At 46.6% G+C, this 23,728-nt stretch overlaps 1 protein-coding gene across 3 annotated transcripts in view; it reads left to right on the top strand.

Annotated features, from left to right (window-relative positions):
• PACS1 (phosphofurin acidic cluster sorting protein 1) overlaps positions 1-23,728 on the top strand; it is a 112,006-nt gene that overhangs the window by 49,671 nt on the left and 38,607 nt on the right. For 2 of the 3 annotated variants that reach the window (XM_048511461.1, XM_048511477.1), the window contains exons 2-9: positions 7,072-7,159; positions 8,035-8,124; positions 11,104-11,229; positions 12,656-12,800; positions 17,675-17,766; positions 18,923-19,003; positions 20,663-20,722; positions 21,820-21,980. In XM_048511461.1, the coding sequence (XP_048367418.1) occupies positions 7,072-7,159; positions 8,035-8,124; positions 11,104-11,229; positions 12,656-12,800; positions 17,675-17,766; positions 18,923-19,003; positions 20,663-20,722; positions 21,820-21,980 (843 nt within the window). The remainder of the gene's footprint in view (positions 1-7,071; positions 7,160-8,034; positions 8,125-11,103; positions 11,230-12,655; positions 12,801-17,674; positions 17,767-18,922; positions 19,004-20,662; positions 20,723-21,819; positions 21,981-23,728) is intronic. The other variant, XM_048511470.1, reaches the window with a different exon arrangement.

The following is a 23,728-nucleotide window of genomic DNA, read 5'->3' on the forward strand; positions in this document are numbered from 1 at the left end:
TGCTTAGTTTCCAGGTTTTAATGAGCTCAGACTAAGCTGAGCTATTCAGGCTGCTCTTCAATAGAGATGGAGACTCCTAGAAGCAAATGAAGTTGACTTATACGTAGACAAATCATTGGTCCTTCTTGTTCCGTACTGTCTGCTCTGGCTGGAAAGGCAGCAGCTCTCCAGGACCTTAAGCAGTGAGAAGTCATTCCTGACACCTGCAACCTGAGATGCTTTTACTGGAAAAAACCTGGACTGAACTTGGGACCTTCTCCACCCAAAGCTGGTGCTCCACCACTGACTCCTAGCCCCTCCCCGGTGGAGGTGATCTGCCAGCACTAGCACTGATCAGCTAGCTCAGGGGTCTGCAACCAATTGGCCATGCTGGCAGAGGCTGATGGGAATTGTAGTCCATGAACATCTGGAGAGCCGCAGGTTGCAGACCCCTGAGCTAGCTGCTTGCAGGAAACCTTAAACTTTGTGCAGTAGATGAAGAATCTAAATGAGTGTGGGAATATTTTTCCAAGAGAAGATTTGACAAGGCGCTTGAACCTTAAGATCCAGGAATTCGGGCAGAGAAACAGAAGGGTACCTAGCAGTGAGCCAAGCCGCGGCAAGAACGTAGAGCAGAATTATAATTCAACCTGAAATGACCTAGCGATTTCTGTTACAGCATCTTTCTGCAAGTCCATTTTTAAAATACATCCCTGTGCTGTCTTGATGTCACGGGAGCCTTCGTAATTGCTTATCACAGATGAGGACGGGACTAGGGTCACTTGACAGCATGTCACCTGCATGCTGAGAATCTGAGAACAGGACTTGAACATTTTCGTGGATCTCTTAGTGCTTTTTATACCGTTGACCAAGATACTGCTCTGCCCTACAGGGTTTGGCATGAGACAAGTGTCATGGAGTTCCACAGGATCCGTTTTTGTTCCTCAAGCTGTTTAACATTTACTTGAAGCACTCCAGGGATTTGGAGTGAAGCACCATCTATGTGGTGCTGGAGAATTACTCAACTTTAACATGTACAGTGAGAAAATTGAAATAATTAAATTTCTTGGCTCCATCATCAACCAAAAGAGAGACTGCAAACAAGAAATCAGAAGGAAATTGAGACTAGAAAGAGCAGCTGTAAAGAAGCTAGAAAAGATTCTTAATACTAAGTTACTTCATGTCATAGTATTCTCTATTACTATGCATGGGTGTGAAAGTTGGACAGTAGAGAAGACTGACAGGATGAAAGTGGATTCCTTTGAAATGTGGTTGGAAGAAAGTGTTATGGAAACTCTGGAGCGCCAAAACAAGCAGATCAGTGGGTTTTAGATCAAATCAAGCCTGAACTCCCCCTAGAAGCTAAAATGACCAAACTGGTGTGAGGCTCTTGAAATTGGATCACATTATGAGAAGACAAGTCACTAGAAAAGACAGTAATGCTAGGAAAGGTTGAAGGCAACAGGAAGAGGGGAAGATCCAACATGAGATGGATTGATTCTGTAATAGATGCCATGGCCCTCCGTTTGCAAGACATGATCAAGACTGTTAATGATAGAATGTTTCAGAGGACTTTGATTCACAGAATCATCATGGTCAGAAGTGACTTGATTCTTAACACACACACACACACAACACACATGCAGAGCATGTATATGCTAAAGTCAGCAGTTGCCATTTCTTCTTGTTGTCTGTGTCAGAAGGGATACTGGGAATCCTAAACAAGTTCCTGGAGCTCAAACGGTATTGTGCGAGGGCTTGAAAAACTGGTTACAAGTTGCAGGCTGTCTTGATAGACAGTTCTCCCTCTGAGCTTCAGTGATTTCCACTGCTTGCTAAGGAGGCAGGAACTAGAATTCTTCTCTTTCCTGTTTCCTGTGGAGATTGCCCTCATCTTGCTCACTTCTTTTCCTGCCTACAGGGAGAACAGACAGCTTGTGCCTTTGCTGTCTGTCTTCATACTATCTTCATACTATATTGTCCTCATACTTTTACTTATTTTTATTTTATTTTTATTTTACTACATTTGTACCCCGCCCACCCCTCGCCACCGCCAGATATGGTTGGCGAACAACAATTAATTAGCCATTACTTTAAAACTAACACTTTTAGCCTTTATTTGTTTATTCTACCCTTAACCTTTCTCCTCTACCTATTCAATTTCTAATCTCCTGCTAGTCTGGGCTGAGAAAGAAGCAGAGAGAGTAAAAAGAAGGGGGAAAACAGGCAACCATCCAACAGATGGCAAACTCCTCACAGAAGACAAACTGGAGGGCCCTCCGGCCCTGGAGGGGGCTCTTCTATAATTCCGGGGGTATGACTCAGAGAGCTACCTTAGCTGAAGGAATGGAGCCACAGCCACCACCTTCTGCAGGTGCACCAAAAAGGACGAGGCTTCCAAAATGGCGACTGCGACTATTTCCACTGGCTCCTCAGTAGCAGGTGAAAGGGACAGTGACCAAGTCCAAATGAAGGAACAGGGTGCTAGCTCGGCTTCCAGAGGTTCAGGCAACCTGGTCTCCTCCTCACCTCATCATACTGGGACCCATATGGCACTTAGAACCTCAGTGATTACTTTTGACCAGGAAGTTGAGCGGAACCACCTCACAGAATCAGACTTCAGCTCTGATAGAAACAGTTCTAACTGTGCTGGAAGGACTCCACCAATTGAATCTATCATTCAATCTGGAAGATGTTTGTATGATGGTGTCGTCAAAAAATTTTTTTACCTGTTACTCCCAATCCTTTACTGAAATTTTTACAAGATGGGATGAGAACAGAACTATGATCCGTGTCCCTGTGAAGACAAGTGGCAGCTATTGCCACAGAGGTTCCTAGACTAGAAGGATGGAGAATTTCCAAACATCCTCATATCATTAGGTTTCCCGAGGGAGCTACTTCCCAAGATTCTCCACGAGGTCCAAGGTTCCCTACATGGAAATTGAACACCGTTCTAAATGTGCATGCAAAACATTCATTCGAATGCATTGTTGACATTCTCCTCAAATTCCTTAGAACGAAAACGATATTCCTAGTAGCAGTCACTTCAGCAAGGAGAATCTCAGAAATCGGAGCTCAGTTGAATCATCCTTATGTATGTTTCACGAGGACAAAGTAGTACTCAGAACTGTCCCAAGGTGAACACTGCCTTCCCGGACAACAGGAAATTTATCTGCCATCTTTCTGCCCTCAACCTAGACATTCCAAAGAGATTAAATGGCATGAACTTGATGTCAGAAGAGCCCTCAAGGCCGACATTATCAGAACACAAGACGTTAGAAAAACTAAGGTGATGTTCGTAGCCATCTCGCCTCCCAATCAAGGAAACAAGTTCTCTAATTCCACCATCAGCAAATGCCTCAAAAACTGCATCACAGAAGGTTATAAAGCATGAAGACTGGACCCACCGGTTAGGATAACAGCCTGTTCCATCAGAAGCACAACTACCAATGCTGCGTTAATCAAGAACACTTCTATGGAGGAATTTGCAAAGTTATCGATTTCTACATTTATCCGACATTATAAGATCAACAGCCCTGCAAATGCTGTCTTCTGGACAAGAGTATGCCATGCGCTACAGTCAGACAACAATACCCACCCAACAAATAGGAGCATTGCTATGAAAGATCTCAACGATGTCCTCAAGCTCACCTTACTGGTGAAAAGTCCTCCTCCTCTGACTGAATGAGGACAGGTTCTGGTGGGTTTTCCGGGCTGTATGGCCGTGGTTTGGTGGATTTTGTTCCTAACGTTTCGCCTGCATCTGTGGCTGGCATCTTCAGAAGTGTATCACAGAGAAAAGTCTGTTTCACACTGTGTCTAAGTGAGAAGGGAAAATTTAGTGGGGTATATTGTCCATGTCCCAGGGTGGGGAACCAATACACTTCTGAAGATGCCAGCCACAGATGCAGGCGAAACGTTAGGAACAAAATGCACCAGACCACGGCCACACAGCCCGGAAAACCCACCAGAACCAGTTGAATCCGGCTGTGAAAGCCTTCGACAGTACATTGAATGAGGACATCTTGCCCTCCCACGTCCTCTTTATCAACAGGCACTACTTTTTCCGCCTTGTTCTATTTCTTATACCCTCTTATCGAACTCTTACTCGGTGTTAACACAGTTATAAAGTTAACAATGGAAGGTGTTTTATTGCATGCAATCTTTAACTGCTGGCTGGAGTCCAAGAACTGAACAAGCAGAGGGTGATCTCCACAGGAAGCAGGAAGGAGAATTCTAGTTCTTACCTCCCTAGCATGCAGTGGAAATTTTTCAAAGATGTCCTCATTCGCTCAGAGGAGAAGGACCTTTCATGGGTAAGTAACCAACCGTTGTTCGATGGGGCCAGGAGGTGGTATTAAGTCTACCCAGAGTGAGTTACTGTTCTCTTGAAGAACGGCATTGAAGAATGGGTGGCCCGTTGTCTGGAAGACTCTGAATGTCCCTGCTGTGGGTTTTTGCTGTATAAATGATTGTTGGATTTTGCCAGTACGTCTCTGTTTTGTTGTGCTTTTACCTCCTGTGTTGGTTCCTTTTTTAGTTTCCTTTAGATGTTTTGTTCATGACTGAACATCCACAAAGCACCGTGGAATGTCTGTGATTTTTAAACATCTTTTTTAAAAGAGAAGGGAAAAAGAAATTCTGATTCTTTCATCTAGAACCTGGAAAAGAATTTCTGATCCAGATTCCAGTCCTTTTGAGAGCCAGGGTGGTGTGGTGGTGAAGAGCAGGTGGATTCTCATCTGGAGAACCGGGTTTGATTCCCCACTCCTCCACCTGAGTGGCAGAGGCTTATCTGGGGAACCGGATGTGTCTCCACATTCCTACATTCCTGTTGGGTGACCTTGGGCTAGTCACAGTTCTCTCAGGACTCTCTCAGCCCCACCGACTCACAAGGTGACTGTTGTGGGGAGAGGAAGGGAAAGGAGCTTGTAAGCCACCTTGAGTCTCCTTACAGGAGGAGGAGGATATAAATCCAAACTTTTCTTCTTCTCCTTCTCTTCTTGTTTTGCTTAATGTCCAAATTACTTAAACATTGATCAGTACAAGGCGATGGAAATGGGCTTCCTGCTGATGAGCAATTATATGAAAATGTTGGGACTGGAGTAGCGTGAAGAATCTGGATGTCTTGTTTTGTGCATTAATGGTCTCTTTTACATTGTTACGGTGGAGCGGGTGTTGGGGTGGGGGGAAAGTCCATACCAATATGACTCTGTGAGCCTGGTGCATCTGTTATCTATCTGCATTCTCAGATTCGTTTACTGTCAGTACCTTCTGCAACATTTATTTCAGATTTCTTGTACATAATGTGTTAAAAAAGTGCCACTGGCTGGGGCAGGGGTCTGCAACCTGCGGCTCTCCAGAGGTTCATGGACTACAAATCCCATCAGCCCCTGCCAGCATGGCCAATTGGCCATGCTGGCAGGGACTGATGGGAATTGCAGTCCATGAACCTCTGGAGAGCCGCAGGTTGCAGACCCCTGGGCTGGGGGAAGGTTTGGTCAGGAACTAGAGATATCTTCTGCTCTAGATGGAGTTGTACTCATCCTAAAGTAGCAGGCTCATAGCTTGGGATGCTTCTGGATATACCAATGACACTAAAGCCAAGGGCACTACTTAGCCACTATGGTGCATGCTCTGGTCTCATCTAGATTAGATTACGGCAATGTGCTCTAAGTGTCCTTGAGGACACTGCCCCACTGTTGGTACAGCATAGTGTTGCCCGGAGTGTGTAAGACATCACCAGTCCTGTTCCATCTACAATGGCTCCGTTTGCTTCTGAGCCCAATTCAAGACATCACTATTGACCTTTACAGTTCTAGTGCAGCTTGAGACCAGCATTCCTTACGGACTGCCCACTACCAAGCAATCCTACCCATCCACTCTGGCCACCTTGGGAGGCTTTGCTTCAGGTGCCCCTGCTGGAGGCTGGATGGGTGGTGGCCCAAGGAAGGGCCTTTTCTGTCGTGGTGTTAAAACTTTGAAACCCCCCCCCCCCTCCTGGGAAATTCATGTGTGTCTATCTATCATTGCCTTCTACCAGTGAGTGAAATCTTTTTTTTTTACATTCTTGTAGTAACTCATATTAGCCCTACTCTTTGTGTTTTTATATGTTTTTATTTAATTATTTTAAAGGACACACAAACACCGCGCACACGTACACATGTTCATGGCCTGGCAATGTTGCCTGTGTAATGTTTTTAGTTGTTATATTTTATTTTATTGAATCTGGCTACATAAAATAGTGGAATGGTTTTTAGGAATTGGTTTTGAGATTTATTGTATAAGTGCTTTTTAAACATGTGTATATGGGAAACATGAACCATATGATAAATATTAAATACAGAGAGAGAGAGAGAGAGAGAGAGAGATGTAAAAGTGTGTTGTGTTTTAGTGATTTATGGACCCCGTGTGTGGGGAAAGGCACCATAGAAATGTTTTACATAAAATTGTTACCCAGACCTTTCAGGGCTGAGCAGGCTAAATAAATGTGACCGCTTGCTGTCAAGAGCACAGCAGGGGCTGTGCCTGTGTCTTAACAGTAGTCCCAGTATGGGGATGGTGGTGATGGTTTACTTTCTGATCTATAGACTATATTACATTTACAGTCTTAAGCCTGTTTGGAACAGGAATGCTTTCTAGTAACCAAGTATTTGTTTGTTTGTTTGTTTTAAATTTGAAGTGGCAACTTCCTCTCCTAGCAAGTGATGCTTAGAAAATCTGTTTTCTGTCCTTAAAACACACTTGGAGCTTGGAGAGCCTTTGTCATTCAAGTTTCACTGTGTGCCAGATGGATTAAGATTGGCATGTTCATGCCAGGTGAAGTGGAAATACCCCAAAGTGCATTTTTTGTTTCAGAAAGCTGGAAGACTTGGCTGTTACTGGAAAGAGAACTTGCTCAGTACAAAGAGAATGAAACAGCGATGTAATCATCCTTCTGCAACAATCTGCTGTACAGTCCAAGAGGAATAAATTGCTTCCTCATTAAAAAAGCAGCTGGCCAGTGTAGCTGTGAAATGATCTATTTCTTACTTTTGCTCTAAGGGTGATTAATTTGTAACTAGCAGGGGTTTTTTTTGTCTTTCTGTAAAGGTTATTCAGTTTGACCTTGAAAAAGCTCATCATGCTGAAAGAAATGGACAAGGATCTGAACTCCGTGGTGATCGCAGTGAAACTTCAGGTAGGTATATTGAAGGAACAAGCAGGTTTCAAGGTATATTTGTTGAGTATCTGGCAGTCTCAAGGCTTACCAGCTCCGACAGCATTTGGGAGTTCCATTCCCTCTCCGGCCAATTTTCCTTGTTAAATGCTGGACTCCATAAATCCTCAGCTTTTGTCTAAATGCTCTAGAACAGGGGTCTGCAACCTGCGGCTCTTCAGATGTTCATGGACTACAAATCCCATCAGCCCCTGCCACAACTCCTATTAGTTCCCATTGGGGGCACTCCCTTTGGGAGTCCATAGCTTTAGACCCCCTGGACCAAACTTCACAAAACCTGGGTGGTATCAGTAAGAGACTCTCCTGATGATAACTCCCACAGGGTTCAGGGTGTCAAAAGTTATGGACCCTCAAAGGTGTAGCCCCCATCTATTAGCTCCCATTGGAAACAATGGAGGATGGGGCACCCCCTTTGGGAGTCCATAACTTTGGACCCCCTGGACTAAACCTCACCAAACCTGGGTAGTATCATCAGAAGAGTCCCCCAAACAATCCCTGATAGTTTTGGTGCTGCTAACCTAAACAATGCGCCCCCTGCAGGCCAAAAACAAAAAACACTTAAAATGTTTTTAAAACCCACAAACGGGGCGGGGGGGAGCTTCGGACATGAATGGGGGTGTTTGAACCCGAGAAAAAACCCCCTTACCTACGTCCTTGTTTCGTCATGTTGACTAAAACCTTTAAAATGGATCAAGCCCCCAAATTTAACAAACTGGTATCTGGAGAGCTATTGTGCCTCTTACTTGTCAGGGGGCTGGGAGTTAAATGCACTTTCCGTCGATGAGCACTCAGAACTGCACACAAACCAAATGCCTCTTGGTCTTTGTGAATTGCAGGGTTCCAAGAGGATCCTGAGGTCCAATGAGATTGTCTTACCTGTCAGTGGACTTGTGGAAACCGAGCTTCAGCTAACCTTCTCATTGCAGGTAAACAGAATTCAGCTGTGTAGCTGACCATTGTTAAGTGTTTTGCAGAATTCTGTACTTTGCAGGAGGGAACACCACACAACACAGAGCTGGGAGGGTTTTTTTTTTACATTGCCATTGAACAATCATTCCTCGGTACCGTACACCTGGCCAAATTATGGTCAGGTCCTAGGAGGGGTGTGTTTCAAATGCTTGTGGCTGTCTTGGAAGTCCTTTCCAGAATTTGATCAAGCCTTTCTAATGATACAGAGGTTTTGGAGGGGATCATTTACACGAGAGGGCCCTCAAGCAGCATTAGGGTCAGCAAATGGCTCTTTGGATTGCCTCAGCCACATATCTGCCTTCCTTTCAGGTGTGAGGAATAGTGAATGTGTTTTCATATATCGTACATTTAATTTATATAAGGCCCTCTCTTGAATGGCTCAGGGCGGTGCACAATAAGAATATCAGTAACAGTAATCATCACATAAACATCAGTTAGTTAGGCATATTCAGTCAACATATTCTGCTTTTTGCTCTGCTCCTTTTACATCTGGGTACCCCTCATATTGATGGGACCCACCGTTCCCCTCTTTTGGGGAGGGTTTAAATGTGGGTTTTACTGGACACCTTTTATTTTAATGTATTAACTGCTGTTTTAATAGGATTTTAGTAATTATTTTTAAATTGATGGAGCCTATGTCATTTGTAATTATGTCTATGTGAATGGTTTTGCTCCCTTGTTTATTATTGTGATAGAATGTTATGTTGTACACCGCCCAGAGCCCCTTGGGGATAGGGCGGTATAGAAAACTAAGAAATAAATAAATAAACAACATCGATAAGCATAACATGATGAATAGCGAGACATCAAAAAACACATAAAGAATATAATCGTCAATAGCATTTACCATAGCATTACACATTATAAAAATATCATAAACGTATTGTCATGCTGAGGTGGGGCAACTGCTGGGGCCCGGGGCTTCTAGGGCAGCCCGCTCCTGCTCCCCCCTTTCCACACCCATGCACTTCCCCTGGCACCAACCAGCATAAATGAGGAAGGGCATGCGGGTGGGTGCAGTGGTAGCACTCCTGGTGGCAACGGCTGCAACATTCCGAGGTGCATACTCTGGCCAGTGCTTTTGGGGCAAGGGTGAGCATAAGGTGCAGGCGACTGAGCATGAGTGGGGGGGGGGCGGACTTGCAAGTGGGCAAAGGAGGCACATGTACACCTTGTCTCAGCAAAAGATAAAAATGTTGTCATGGTGGCGTGGCAAGAAAAGACAGCTTCGCCTTTCTGCCGTTTAAAGAAGCCCCAGTTTTGAAAAGTTATTTTAAGCGCCTCTTGTGTCGCTTGTGTCAGAACCTTTATCCTAGGCTCTATTAAGCTTGTTACCGTGATGAAAGAGCATTTTAGTGCCTCTAAAGGCTATTAGTAGGGCAAATTCTGCTAATAGTCTTTAGAGGCACTAAAATGCTCCTCTGTCACGGTAGCAAGCTTAATAGCATTCAGAATAAAGCATCTGACACAGGCGACACAAGAGGCGCTTAAAATAACTTTTAAAAAACTTACTGGAGAATTGGGATGCAGGGCAGGGGGGAGAACTGGGCAGGCACTAGGACTGCAGTAGAGCATTCCACTCCATGAAGATCCAGGAAGTGTCTGTGGATTCATTCAGCGCTGAGGTTCTTTCTTTCAGTGAGGCAAGGTATAGTTGGGAATGGGAAGAAAGGCATGAGGGGGGCCCTGGGGTGGATTTAGGGGCGGGGGGGGGGGGGGGCTCTGGGCGTTCTCTGCCCAGGCCTCTCAAATCATGGAACTGCCCCTGCTTTGAGTGTCCCATTGTTCTCAACAATCATCTCAGGCAGCATGACACATAAAGAAACCAGTTGACAAGCTATAGCTCTCCAGATTTCCCCATAAAGAGACTTAATAGAGATTCTTGAAGGAAAATTTCTGTGAAATCCACGAGCTTCTCTAAATGCCCCCTTTTTACGAGGAAACATTGCCACATTCTGCCAGCTGGGTGACAAACTTGGGGCGCAGTTCCGTTCTGGGCTGTGTTGATCTCGTGATACGTTAGAGCGCAGCTTTCTAGCTCATTTCTTTCCTGTACTCCAGTGAGAGTGTTCAATCCTTTTACGCTGTGTAATTAACCACTTCCCAGCACAAAAGAGTTGGAAGACCCTGGACCTGTAAGGAACATTAAATTGTACGCATTCTGAACCACTGCTGCTCAGGGTGCGAATTGCATCTGGAAAGTTCTTGAAATGTCTATCCGAGGTGGATTTCTGTTCTGTCTTCCTGCTCCAACTAGTAAGGGCCAATGCAAATCCAGGGAGTGCCTAATCTTGTGCTCTTTGTTTTAACTAAGAGTTTCTTCCAGAGCAATTCATCCAGTGCCTCTTCTTGGACCAGTCACCGGGGGGGTGGGGGGTGGGGGTGTCAAACTTTTGAGCTGTACTGTCACGTGATCCGGTTTGGATCCTGCCCATTTATCTTCAGTGTGAACACAGCAGTTGCACTTGGAACTTTCTCCCTGACCCAAAGTGGGAGCAAGCAGCGATGGGAACTTTTCTCATCCTCTCCAAAAGTTTCCTGTGGCAGTGCTGTGGTTTCAAGATGTGAAACATGTTGATTGTGCATGGTGCATCATGCCCACACAGTATGACTTGGAACTGTCTGCGAGTGGTTTCCTGCTCACTTGAGAGAGCATACTAGACCACAAGGGTGTTATGTTTGGGGAGAAATGAAAGTGGCTGTCCATGGTGGGCAGCACCGCTCTGTCACTCATCTTCAGTGGTATAGTCGGTTCTGACTCATCTTTGCCTGATGAAAAGTCTTTTGGGCCTCAAAAGGCAGCACCTTGAATGCTAACTTGGTTTCAGTAAAAGTCATGATTCTTTGTCCACTTTCATTGTTGTTCTGTTTGGCACTTGTACAAGTCTCAGCTGCTGCTTATTTTGCATTCTGCTTCCATTGGACTCCTCTTGCAGTATCCCCACTTCCTGAAGCGAGACGCCAACAAGTTGCAGATCATGTTGCAGAGGAGGAAGCGGTACAAAAACCGGACCATTCTGGGCTACAAAACTCTAGCTGTTGGCCTTATCAACATGGCCGAGGTAAGGCAAGAGGATGTCGGTCCTTCTGAAAAATGTAGGGGAGGTGATGATCAAGTTTCTGCACGTCCACAGAGAATCTCTCTGGGGAATACTGAGGGCCTGGTTTTAGAAGCATATGCCCACCTATGGTGGTGAAAGTACCAGCTTGGGCAGATGCAAACTTTGGACGAAGAGGTTAGAGTACATACTTGCCTTTCTCCTGATACCTGGTACCCTAAAAAATAAAATGAAGGTGGGGGAATACCTTTGCCAGGGGGATGCTGTCTAGGTGCTTGAGATGCGTTTCTAACTCAATGTAACTGCTTGCAACTATATATCAATGCTGCTATAAGATATACGTAACCAGCCTGCTTTATGTTACCATTGCCATTTGGGCCATTCTTTCCTTGATATTTTCTTTATGGTTTCACACACTTTGTAGATAACTAGGCTTCCCCCTGGTGTCTTTGTCCCATGAGGTACAGGATTGTTTCCGTTGTCTTGGGGGGGCAGGAAACCAGGTGGCTCTCTATCACTGTTTGTCGCTGACCTTGGGCCACCTTGGCTCCACAGACTCTTTCTTTCAATACTTCTTGGGAGAACGGGAGGGGGGATTGACAATGGGGATAAAGGGGATGACAAAGTCCAGATTTGGTGTTCTGGGCTTATCAATAGCTGCTTAAACACAACGCAGAGTCCGCTTATTGGCTTAAGGTTCAAGACCTAATAACCTTCCCACTTAGTATCAGTTGACAGTTGGGCGCCAGTTAAACTATTTGGGAATATCTTTTAACCATCTATTTATTTTATTGTCAGGCGTGGAGTGGCTAACAATCATTCAGCACCATATTTGAGCCATTGGCAATATATCTGTAAATACTGGCTCTTCCCCTTCTCTCCTGACCTTGGTTTGTTATAGGATCTCCTTCCCAGCAGCCACGATAGGAACAAGTATTTCAGAAGTGAAAAGGAGCAAAGTTGGAGCTTTGTTGGAGAAACGTTGCCTCACGGCAAATGGGAAGGGGGAGGGGACAAGCTGCAGACAGCTTGTTTGGCCCCCTGCCTATGGCAGTGTTGGATCAGGTGATGGTCGGAGACAGCCTGTGAATTTGTCTACTAGCAGCACTCCAGTCATTGGCCGCTTCAGCTCTGTTGCTCTGTCTGCTTTCAAATCATCCTTCCAATGGAGTGATTTTTTGCCAATTTATTTGTTTGGGTCAGGTCTCTCCCCACGTTCCTTGCTCTGACAAAGATAAGAATCTTTTCCTTGACATGGACAGTCACTTGATTTGGCTGCTTACATCCTTGCCCACTCACTAATTCGGCTCAGTGGCTTTTAGGAAATGTAATTAGATGATTTTTAAAAAACAATTTCCCCCCTTTGGTGCTCCCTTTTGGATATCTGTATGGTGTGATCCCACAACCAAGCTGCTTTCTCCTCCTCCAGGTTATGCAGCATCCTAACGAAGGGGCCCTTGTTCTTGGACTTCACAGTAACGTGAAAGATGTCTCTGTTCCTGTTGCTGAAATTAAAATCTATTCTCTGTCCAGCCAGCCAATAGACCACGAAGGGCTTAAATCAAAGTTATCTGGTAAGTAGGCTTATAAATCCTGTTAACATGTTCCTGGGTTTTGAGCAATGCTAGTGACTGATGTGTAGCAGTGGCGATGTAGTTCCTGATAATAGCTGGTAAAATTAACCATAGGTGGAGCATCAATACAGGGGGTCTGAGATATATCACATGATTCACCCATCCAGCCTCTGCAAGTTAAAACTATATCTTGGGCTGAATTTCTGATTTGCTGGGATATTTATACTGAGCCTGGGATGAGGAGCCTTTTAGATAATCTGCCCTCATTTTTATCTGCGCACCCAAAGGGACACCATCTAGATTCCAGATGCTAGACAGTCCTTAAAGACTGACAAAACTATTCGTTGTTTCTTTTCCAGCAGATGACCTGCCAAAGGCTCTGAATGGGAGCAGAGAGTGCTGTGTTTTGCCCAGCATCTAGTACACTTGGGGCGCTGCGCAAATTATGGTTGGGAGTAGGGTGGGAAGAGCATGCAAAAGGGATCACTTCTCACACAGGATTCTCCCCATCCTTGCACAACTGCAATTTCCACGATGCTATGATGTCTTTTCTAATGTGTGCTCAACTTGCATAGATTGGGGGCAGTAAGGGATGCTTGGCCCGATGGCCTTCAGGAGTATAATGTTGCTTTGCTATCTGCCTGGCCAATGTGGCGTTTTGTTCTGTGCTTTCCTCCAGTCAAGGCTGCTTCTTGTCCTTCATTTTGCATGCAGGATGGTCCAGGCTCAGTCCCTGGTCTTTCCAGTTAAAAGGCTCTCTGGTAGCAGGGCTTAGGAAGATCCCTGCCTAAGAGGTCCTGTGGCTGATCTCATATCCAGCAGCTTCACACGTTTTTCATGTGGATTCACACATGTGTTGCAAAGCTCAGGAACTCTGTGGAGAGGAGGGCAAGCACATCCCAGTTAATTTCAGCCCTGTATCCTGTGTGTTTTGCTATGAAGTCATGACTCACTTATGGTGACCCCATAGGGTTTTTAAGGCAAGAGATGTTGAGAGGTGGTTTGCCATCGCCTGCCTCTCCATCACGCTCCTGGTATTCCATGGAGGTCTCCCATCCAAACATAGAATCATAGAATCATAGAGTTGGAAGAAACCACAACGGGCATCAAATCCAACCCCCTGCAATGCAGGAACACACAATCAAAGCACTCCCGACATATGCTGATCCAGGCTTTGTTTAAAAACCTCCAAAGAAGGAGACTCCACCACTCTCCGAGGCAGTGAGTTCCACTGTCGAACAGCCCTGATGGTCAGGAAGTTCTTCCTAATGTTTAGGTGGAATCTCTTTTCCTTCACCTTGAATCCATTACTCCGTGTTGTAGTCTCTGAGGGAGCAGAAAACAAGCTTGCTCCCTCTTAGACATGACATCCCTTCAAATATTTAAACATGGTTATCATGTCACCCCTTAACCTACGCTTCTCCAGACTAAACATCCCCAGCTCCCTAAGCCTCTCTTGCCAGGTTTGAGACTGAGAGTGTGTGACTGGCCCAAAGCCGCCCAGCAAGTTTCCATGGCAGAGTGGGGATTTGAACCAGTGTTTCCCAGATCCCGGTCTGACCAGATAACTGCTACACCACGCTGGCTCTCATATATATCCTTGTGCCTCTGAAAGAATATCACTAGATGCCTGGTGAAGCAGAAGAGAGGAACAGACAGCCGGCTCACAGCTGCTTCTTTGCAACCTCCAGGGGGGGAGGCTCAGTCACTCGCCTCAACATGTTTAATTTGTGAGAGAGCAGCTCGGAGCCTGGTTCGCCACTGTCCACTCTCTGCTATGTCTTGTTTTGATAATCCAACTTAATTCCTTCAAACATGACTATATTTAGCCTTCTGTCTTGGAATTCTCTGCTTTACGATACCCTTTCCCCAGTGGCTGCCTAGGCAATAAATCTGGTTGCTAGGGAAACTGATGGAGATGCAGGCACCGTGCTGGATTTATTCTGATATTTGGGTTTATTACCAGCCGAGTTGTGAGTGACCAGACACATGAAAAAGAGCCGGGAACTGAGATGAAGTCATCGCTCTCGGCTGTAGTGCTTTTTCTCGGAATGTCAGGGAAACCACGTAGCGTTTGGCTTACTCTTTGAACCGCTTTTAAAAAGTAGATTGTGCCTTCTTTCAGATGGCAGATCTCCAGCAGAAGCCATAAGGTGAATTTCCTCTAAAATTCATAAAAAGAAATCTGCACAGGATTTCATTTATTAATTCGATCGCCTGCCCTTTTTCAAAGGGGGAATCTCAGGCTGTATTAGCTGAGCTGGGTTTGGAATAAGTAGCGTGCCTTTGTTACCAGGTTAAATTGGAGACGCTGAGATTGGGCCTGGAACATTCTGCATAACAAGCACGTGCTCTACCGTTGAGTCCAAATCTTTCTCTCTCCCACCCAACGTGTTTCAAATCCAGCATTTTCCCCTCTATACGAGGGGTCTGCAACCTGTGGCTCTCCAGATGTCCATGGACTACAATTCCCATCATCCCCTGTCAGCATGGGCAGGGGCTGATGGGGTTTGTAGTCCATGAACATCTGGAGAGCCGCAGGTTGCAGACCCCTGCCCTATGCTATATAGGAGTTGATTTGTGGTTCCCCAGACCTAGGTATCACACTGGCAAACCCTCTCTCAGATGGATCACATTTGCATCAAGACTTTTTCCTTGTCTATGACACATTCCTCCTTTCCTTCCCCAAGGTTGTTGGTTTGAAAAAAAATGCCCCTGTACTGCAGCCTGAGAAACTCCCATTAGCTACTCATTTGGCAAGTGTACCTTTGGGTATCCATGGAGACCATATTAATGTAGTGGTTAGAGCTGTGGTGGCGAACCTTTGTTACTCCAGATGTTATGGACTACAATTCCCATCTTGGCCATGCTGGCAGGGGCTGATGGGAATTGTAGTCCACAACATCTGGAGTGCCAAAGGTTCGCCATCACTGGGTTAGAGTGTTGTCATACTGAGAAAACATGGGCTCAAAGCCCCGTTGAGCCGTGAATCTCACTAGGTAAGGAAATATGTATGTCACTCCGAGCTCCTTGGAGGAAAATCAGGATAAAAAAGTGGACATATCTAATAGTAATCCAGCTGGCAAAATATGACTTTGTAAATCAACCAAATGGAAACACCTCTGAAAGGTTTGATGATTGAAAAGGGATGAAATGCTAAAAGCTTGTGAGCGTCAGCTAAAGGGGAGAGGCGGGGGGGTGGGGAGTCTGCCTACTGAAGACTCCTGAGAGAGCCAGCATGGTATACTAAAGAGCAGGTGAATTCTAATCTGGAGAACCAGGTGTGATTCACCACTCCTCCACCTGATTGGCGGAGGCTTATCTGGTGAACCAGATGTGTTTCTGCACTCCTATGTTCCTGCTTGGTGACCTTGGGCTAGTCACAGTTCTCTCTGAACCCCACCTACCTCACAAGGTGTCTGTTGTGGGGAGAGGAAGGGAAAGGAGCTTGTAAGCCACCTTGAGTCTCCTTAATCAGTCCTTAATGGGGAGATTAGGAGTGGTGGCTTGAGCTTTCCAAATTGTCTCTCCCCACCCTCACTTCCTGGCCGGGCTCCAAATCATTAATAACAAAATCTTTTGCTTATCTCTTCCTTATCCTGTCATTGTAGCGTGCGACTCTGTCTTACCAAGATCTGATCTCTGGCAGCAAAATCAGATTCTGAGGCCTGGTTTAAACCTTGTCGGTGCCTCGGTGTGGCCAAGACAAAGATTTGGTTGTTCAGGTTCTACATCCCAGAGTGTAGCTGGAGAAGGAGGCTAGTTTATCTGAATGGCTTGAAAAGGCTGTGGGGGTTCCCTCGATGAAGAGAAGGACACTCTTGCTTTTTGCCAGGCTTAATCACAAGCTTAGGCTCGTTGCAATTCTTCCACGTAGCTCAGTGCTCCCTCTCTAGAGATGCTTTGTCTAAAAATCTAGGAGCTGATGCCATTGAGGACCATCTACTGAGCCTGATAGAGCTCTGGCTGATGAGACAGGGCAGTTGTGAATCGGAAACAGTTCTGGTTCTGCCTACAAGTCCCATCCTCAGGACTGATTGATTAACTGTTGTCAAGTGTGACAGTGCCCGGAAGGACAGTGCAGATGCAGTGACTTTTGTAGCTACTTTACCTGGTTGGTCAGACACGAATTGACTACTGGGATGACGATTAAGCACAGACTGGATCCCTCTGGGTTACTTCCTTCCTTCCCCTGCATGGGTGGAGGGGCTCTGATCTTCAGTTACATTTCAGAGTGGCTCATGTTGTGTCAGACTACCGTGAGAGCCTCTGGAACAGCTTGGGCAATTGCTGGGGTCCCTGAACTTTCAAAGTACAAAAAAAAGAGGATTCTTTTATATGTTTCAAGGGGACCATTTAGAGATTCAGTAAAAGACTCCTAGAACCTTGGGTGCTGTGTGGCTTCCAGGCTGTATGGCCGTGTTCTAGCAGCATTATCTCCTGACGTTTCGCCTGCATCTGTGGCTGGCATCTTCAGAGGATCTGGCATCTGGCATCTTCAGATCCTCTGAAGATGCCAGCCACAGATGCAGGCGAAACGTCAGGAGAGAATGCTGCTAGAACACGGCCATACAGCCCGGAAACCACACAGCACCCAAGTGATTCCGGCCGTGAAAGCCTTCGACAATACACTCCTAGAACCAATTTTCATAACCCATAGCAGCAAGGATACAGCTGGAACATGAGTGAAGAGGAGAGTATTCTTCTTTTGGAGTCAGCTTAGCTGCTTTTCTGCACGTCTCCCTCTCTACTGTACATTTATCCCCACGAGAATTTTTTTACAGCAAGCTGGTCTGTACAGATAAAGTGCAGTAACTTTCTGGCTGCAAATTGGCTATGTTGGCTTCTGGTAATTGTTTTGAACTGTCTTCTAGATCGGTCTCCTGACATCGATAACTATTCTGAGGAAGAGGAAGAGAGTTTCTCCTCTGAACAAGAAGGTAGTGACGACCCCTTGCACGGACAGGTGAGTATCTCCTTTCATTTGCTGTGCCTCTTCTATGAGGTTGTATTGCAGGTTGGTCAACAGTGTCACTTGCAAAGGAACTGCCGTGCACGGGACCGTTGATGGATGCTTGAGAGCTCTTACTTACCTGCTTCTCTTTCTGCCATAATTTCCGAAGCCTTAAAACTTTCTTAACACTTGTTCAAAGCTAAATAAAGTTACCTGAGACACTCAGGACCCCTTGCTAGTGTAACCTCAGCTTGTGGGTTCCGTAGGGCAGAACTTGGAAGGAGTTTGCAACAATTAAATTTTAAACAAAATGGTTTGCTTTCTTTAACATATGACAATTATCAAACATTTAACTTAACACTCCAAGGTCCTGTTCAAGTTTCATTCCAAGTCCTTCTAATTACAGTCTGATAATGCCAAGTCCATTCTTCCTGCTGGTGGTTGGCTCATGGAGACTCCAGAGGCTGGGTGAACTGGATTCCAGATGATGAAGGTCCCCAGAAAAACTCTCACCATTTACATACACAAAAACTCTGAAACAATAAATTCTAACATTTATTTATTTATTTATTTATTTTATTCGATTTGGTAAACCGCCCTACCCCCAAAGGGCTCAGGGTGGTGCACAACAAACAACAATACAATAAAACAAATCGAATAACCCCAGTTAAAATACAAAACCTTAAAACTATAAAACTACGGCAGCAGTAGTAGCCTTCAATAAATAATTTGATTAATAATAGAAGACGTCTGGCACCCAACCCCAGTGATCAAACCCTGGGAAGGGAGGGGATTGGCAGATGGTCCAATAGTTCCCAACAATATTGCAGTTACCTTAAACAAGGTGTTAACTGGGCTTATAAAAATCAATCAAGGTCCCAACCTGGTAGCCTTGCTTCCTCCAACCTCATGAGTTCTGCAGCCTTCTGCTTCTTTTCAAACTCCACCCCTTTCTGGGTCATCCCATTCTTAATCAGAGGGGTTACACACTGGCCATCTCCTGCTTCAGGGGATGGCAATCAATCACAGCCCACCTGGGTCAAGAGTGAACTGCCCAGTCCTGTGCAGGTCAAAGGCTGAGATCTTGACTGTTGCTGGAGAATCCTGTTCATGACCTTGGCATTTAGCCCCGTCTGCATTCTGTTTTGTCTCATCCGCCTCCCCGTAGGATCTGTTCTATGAAGAGGAGGACCTTAGGAAGGTGAAAAAGACTCGGAGGAAACTGACCTCAGCTTCTGCAATTACTCGGGTGAGTGGGATTAGCCAGCAGGCTTGTCCAGTGGGGGAGGAGGACCCTGTCGCTTCTCTTCTGCCTCCTTCACTTCAATGACTGAGAGAGTTCCGCTGTAGACCAGGCCCGGTGTGTGATGATAGTTCACGGAGGTGGAGAAAACAACTCCCGGACTCGGGAGCAGAGCAGGTGTCTTACCTACTGCTTGGTTCCAGTGTGGCTGCCACAAGTTTAAAGGTGCTGTTGCTCTGGTTTGATCACTTTAAATGCTGCATTATTCTGCACTTTATCACTTTAAATGCTGCATTATTATTATTCCTGCTAGTTGTGGTCAACCCACAATTCCTGCTATGCCAGGTGAACAATGGCCAGTTCTCTTTTGGTGCTCCCTGTTGATACAGTTGTAGAGTTGGAATGGGCCGTGCAGGTCATCCAGTCCAGCCCCCTGCCCAATGCAGTCTCAGTCTGAACGAAACCTGAATTTCAGTCACCCAGGGTAGAACCTTGTGTTGTGGTGTCTATGGCTGCCAAAGCAACATTTTAAAAAAATCTGTTCCACCAATCAGAAGTCTGACTGGGCAAAACCTGCCCCCGCACACTTGCTAAAAACATTTGGAGGGTGCCAGAAAAGGTATTGGCACACCCGTGTGTGCCATGTGGGGGATTCCTGGGTGAGATGGAGAAGAGCGAGGGCCCACAGAGTGCTGTTAGCTTTCTCATCCTTCTGGGTGGGGGTAGATCTAAGCAGCCTTGACCTCTGGCCACCTCTTCATAGAATATAAGGGGGAGGGGGAGGAGGAGGAGGATTTATATCCCCCCTTTGTCTCCTATAATAGATTCAAAGGGGCTGACAAACTCCTTTCCCTTCCCCCCTCACAACAAACACCCTGTGAGGTAGGTGGGGCTGAGAGAGCTCCGAAGAACTGTGACTAGCCCAAGGTCACCCAGCTGACGTGTGTGTGAGTACACAGGCTAATCTGAATTCCCTAGACAAGCCTCCACAGCTCAGGCAGCAGAGCGGGGAATCAAACCCGGTTCCTCCAGATTAGAGTGCACCTGCTCTTAATCACTACGCCACTGCTGCTATAAGCACTTATAACCACCCTTTGTGTCACCCTCCCCACCCCACCCCCGGCGAACTGTACACATCTAACACATCTTTGAGTCTTTGAGTGCTACCTCCCTGCGCTTCCTTCATGAAATATGCACGTTCTTAAGCTGAACTGTTGAGAGCAGCACTCTTGTGAGGTTTGCAAGCTAAGCAGGGTTCCTCAGGGCCGGTGATCAGACGGGAAGGCTTGAGTGATGCGGAGGTTCTGCCGAGATGGCTGTTTGGGTGCTCTGCTGCCTGTGCTCTCCTCCTCCCCTTCCCGCCTCCCTCCCTCCCTCCCCTAGCCTCCTTGGGCTCTTTGGCGCTCTGTGCTTCACGGTTTACGCTGCGCTGAAAAAATCCACCTCAATCACTTCTGCCCTCCACTCTGACAAGAATGATAAGTTGTGAGGGAGCTTGACGTTCCCGTCTGTCGAGCAGGATTTCAATTAGGCTTTTCAGCCTCTCTCGCCCTCCCCGGCCCTAGAGTTAATCTTGGTGCCGGGTCTTGAGAGCTCTGCGTGCGTCTGTCCTGTTCACTTTATTGATGCCTTCCTAACAAAGTAAATGGTGCCTCTTTTTCACAGCAGCCAAATATTAAGCAGAAGTTTGTGGCTCTGTTGAAGAGGTTCAAAGTGTCAGATGAGGTAGGTATGATGGCGTTACTTGCCTAGATTCTGGGAAATGAAACTCCTGCTTATTTCATGGAACGTTGACTTCATAAATGGGTAGTGTGTGGCTGCACAGTTTCTACAAAGTGTAGCTGGCAGTGAAGCAGTTTTATTGTAGTATTCTTGGCATGCCTGGTAGGATGGGCTGGAGCGGAGGTATCGGGGGAGGAAAGACCCAGGTTACTCCTCAGTAGCAGCCAGGACACCCTGCCATGTTACCTACAGTTTAAGGCAGGAGTGTCAAGTCATTTGTTATGATGGCCAGATATGACATAAAAGTGACTTGGTTGGGTTGGGCTGGGCCTGGGGAGGGTGGGGAGGCTGCTTCGGCTAGCCCCAAAACAGCCGTGGGGGGCGGGGGTGCCTGGACTGGCAAGCCCGCAGTAGGGTAAGATGGCTCCCTTGAGAGAGCTTATCATGCCCACAAGTCAGCTAAGGCCGTGGTGGCGAACCTTTGGCACTCCAGATGTTATGGACTACAATTCCCATCAGCCCCTGCCAGCATGGCTAATTGGCCATGCTGGCAGGGGCTGATGGGAATTGTAGTCCATAACATCTGGAGTGCCAAAGGTTCGCCACCACTGAGCTAAGGCAAACACCTTCCTTGCTCCCAATCTGGCCTGGTGAGCCCAGCGGGTTGCCTCAGCTGGCTTGCAAGCCTAATAAGCCCCCTTGAGGGGCCAGAGATGACCCTGGGCCACAGGTTTGACACATCTGGCTTAACAGTTAGTTTGTGGCTAAAGCAGGTGAGATACGGCCTGTAGTTTTATTGATAAGAATGTGTCTGTTCCAGAATCAGAAACAATATTAATCTCTGCAACTGTGGGATATCTGCCCCTGGTATTTTCCAGGGGAAGCTAAGCTAAGCTTGCGTGGCTTAATAACGATGAGGACATGAAGGCCGTCACTTGGCAAACTGGACTGTGTTGCAGACGCCACTCAGTTCAGTCTAGCTGTGTGAAACGTATGAAACGAAATGGCTGCCATGGCAGTAAAGGTCACAGGTCGGAGGTTAGGTTTTTGGAAAGTCCAGGTCTCCGAGCATCCTGACCGCTAAGCCTTTTTCCGAACAGGTTGGCTTTGGTCTGGAGCATGTTTCCAGGGAACAGATCCGGGAAGTGGAGGAGGACCTGGACGAGCTCTACGACAGCCTGGAAATGTACAATCCCAGCGACAGCGGCCCTGAGATGGAGGATACGGAGAGCATCCTCAGCACGCCAAAGCCGAAGCTCAAGTAAGTGCGGGGAGAGTGGCCATCCTTGGGAGGTTTCCCTGTTCACAGTTGGAGGTGGCTGCAGTCTGAAAACGAGCCAGTGTGGGGAAGCTGTGAGCCCAGGGCCATGCACAGTGTAGTGGTTAAGAGAAGGTGCACTCTAATCTGGAGAACCAGGTTTGATTCCCCCACTCTGCCACTTGGGCTGTGGAGGCTTATCTGGGGAACTAGATTAGCTTGTGCACTCCAACACATGCCAGCTGGGTAACCTTGGGCTAGTCACAATCCTTCAGAGCTCTCTCAACCCCACCCACCTCACAGGGTGTTTGTTGGGGGGTGGGGGTAGGGGAAAGGAGATTGTAAGCCCCTTTGAGTCTCCTTACAGGAGAGAAAGGGGGATATTAATCCAACTCTTCTTCTGCTTCTTCTGCTGCTGCTGCTCCTCCTTCTTCTTTGATACGTCAGAATTTTGCTGCTGGGCTGGCTCCTCCTCCTCCTCCTCCTCCTCCTCCTCCTCCTCCTTCTTTTTTGATGTGTCAGAATTTTGCTGCTGGGCTGGCTCCTCCCCCTCCTCCTCTGTCCAGTCAGTCTGTGTTAAACCTTTGGGCAGCTATGCTTGGGTCTCTTCCTATGGGCTCCACAAAACTCAGAGGGGTACTGGCTGCTGTTCTGCAGCGGTGGCCGGCCTCAGGTGAGGAAGGGGAGCCCTGTGAGGAAGGTTGACAACCTCCTGGCAGAGGCTGGAGAAAGCCTGCTGTTGCAACTGGTTTCCAGGAGACCGATCAGTTCCCCTGCAGAAAGCAGCTGCTCGAGAGGGTTGATTCTGTGGCATCATATCCAGCTGAAGCCCCTCCGCTCCCCAAACCCCGCTGTCCCTAGGCTCAGCCCCCCAAATCTCCAACCAGGAGCTAGCAGCTCTGATGAAGTCTTGCTCTGGTGGTGGACCCTTAACATCCTCACTTCTTCAAGCACAATTCTGCCATCCCAGTAGCCGGAAGCTTTATAATATTAAACCTCAAGGTTAGCAAACTGCCAACTCTGTGGCCAGCATGTGTGTGCGCACGTGCCTGTGTGTGCTTGTGGACCTAGCACAGTGTGGAGCCAGCACTTGGCCATACTATAGTTTGTCTCAGAAAAAGATGTTAGTAGAGTTGTATATTCCTCCACCACAGAACTCAACATGCTGGACTGTCGTTGTTGTAGAATGCTCTGCCTAGGTCCTAGTGCCTACCTAGTCCTGCTCCCTCCATCTGTTTGAAAGTAAAAATACAATGAACTAGAAATGCTCTTGTATCAAAGTAATGTTCAATAATGCACAAAATGTGTAAGGTTGCCTGTCATGGACATCAAAAGAGAATTCAAAGGTAGCAGGAATTATGGTGGTTTTGACAAAGGCAGTGCAAAAACAGCAGGCTTTCTCCATGAATAATTCTCATATTTGTTCTAATGTGGAAGCAGGCAACTTTCTCCATCGCTGCACCTCAACCGACCTTACTAACATCTTTGTCTCAGACAGAACATACTTGGGAATCAGGTTTTCATGGTAGAGATCCTCATGATTTTATCTTAAACCTCCATTTATGTTCTATCTCCTTTGCCCTCCCCAAAACATACATGGCATGTTTGTGGTTGGGTGGAATGAAGCAGGTCCATGTCCAAAACACGTTGTACGAGAGCGTAAATTCAAGCTTGCTGTGGTGGAGGAATGCCTTCCGTTCCAGGGAAGCATGCTCTGTTCCAGCAGCATTCTCCCACTGTAATCACCAGCC

The sequence above is a fragment of the Sphaerodactylus townsendi genome, linkage group LG01, assembly GCF_021028975.2.
Source record: "Sphaerodactylus townsendi isolate TG3544 linkage group LG01, MPM_Stown_v2.3, whole genome shotgun sequence".
Taxonomy (NCBI): domain Eukaryota; kingdom Metazoa; phylum Chordata; class Lepidosauria; order Squamata; family Sphaerodactylidae; genus Sphaerodactylus; species Sphaerodactylus townsendi.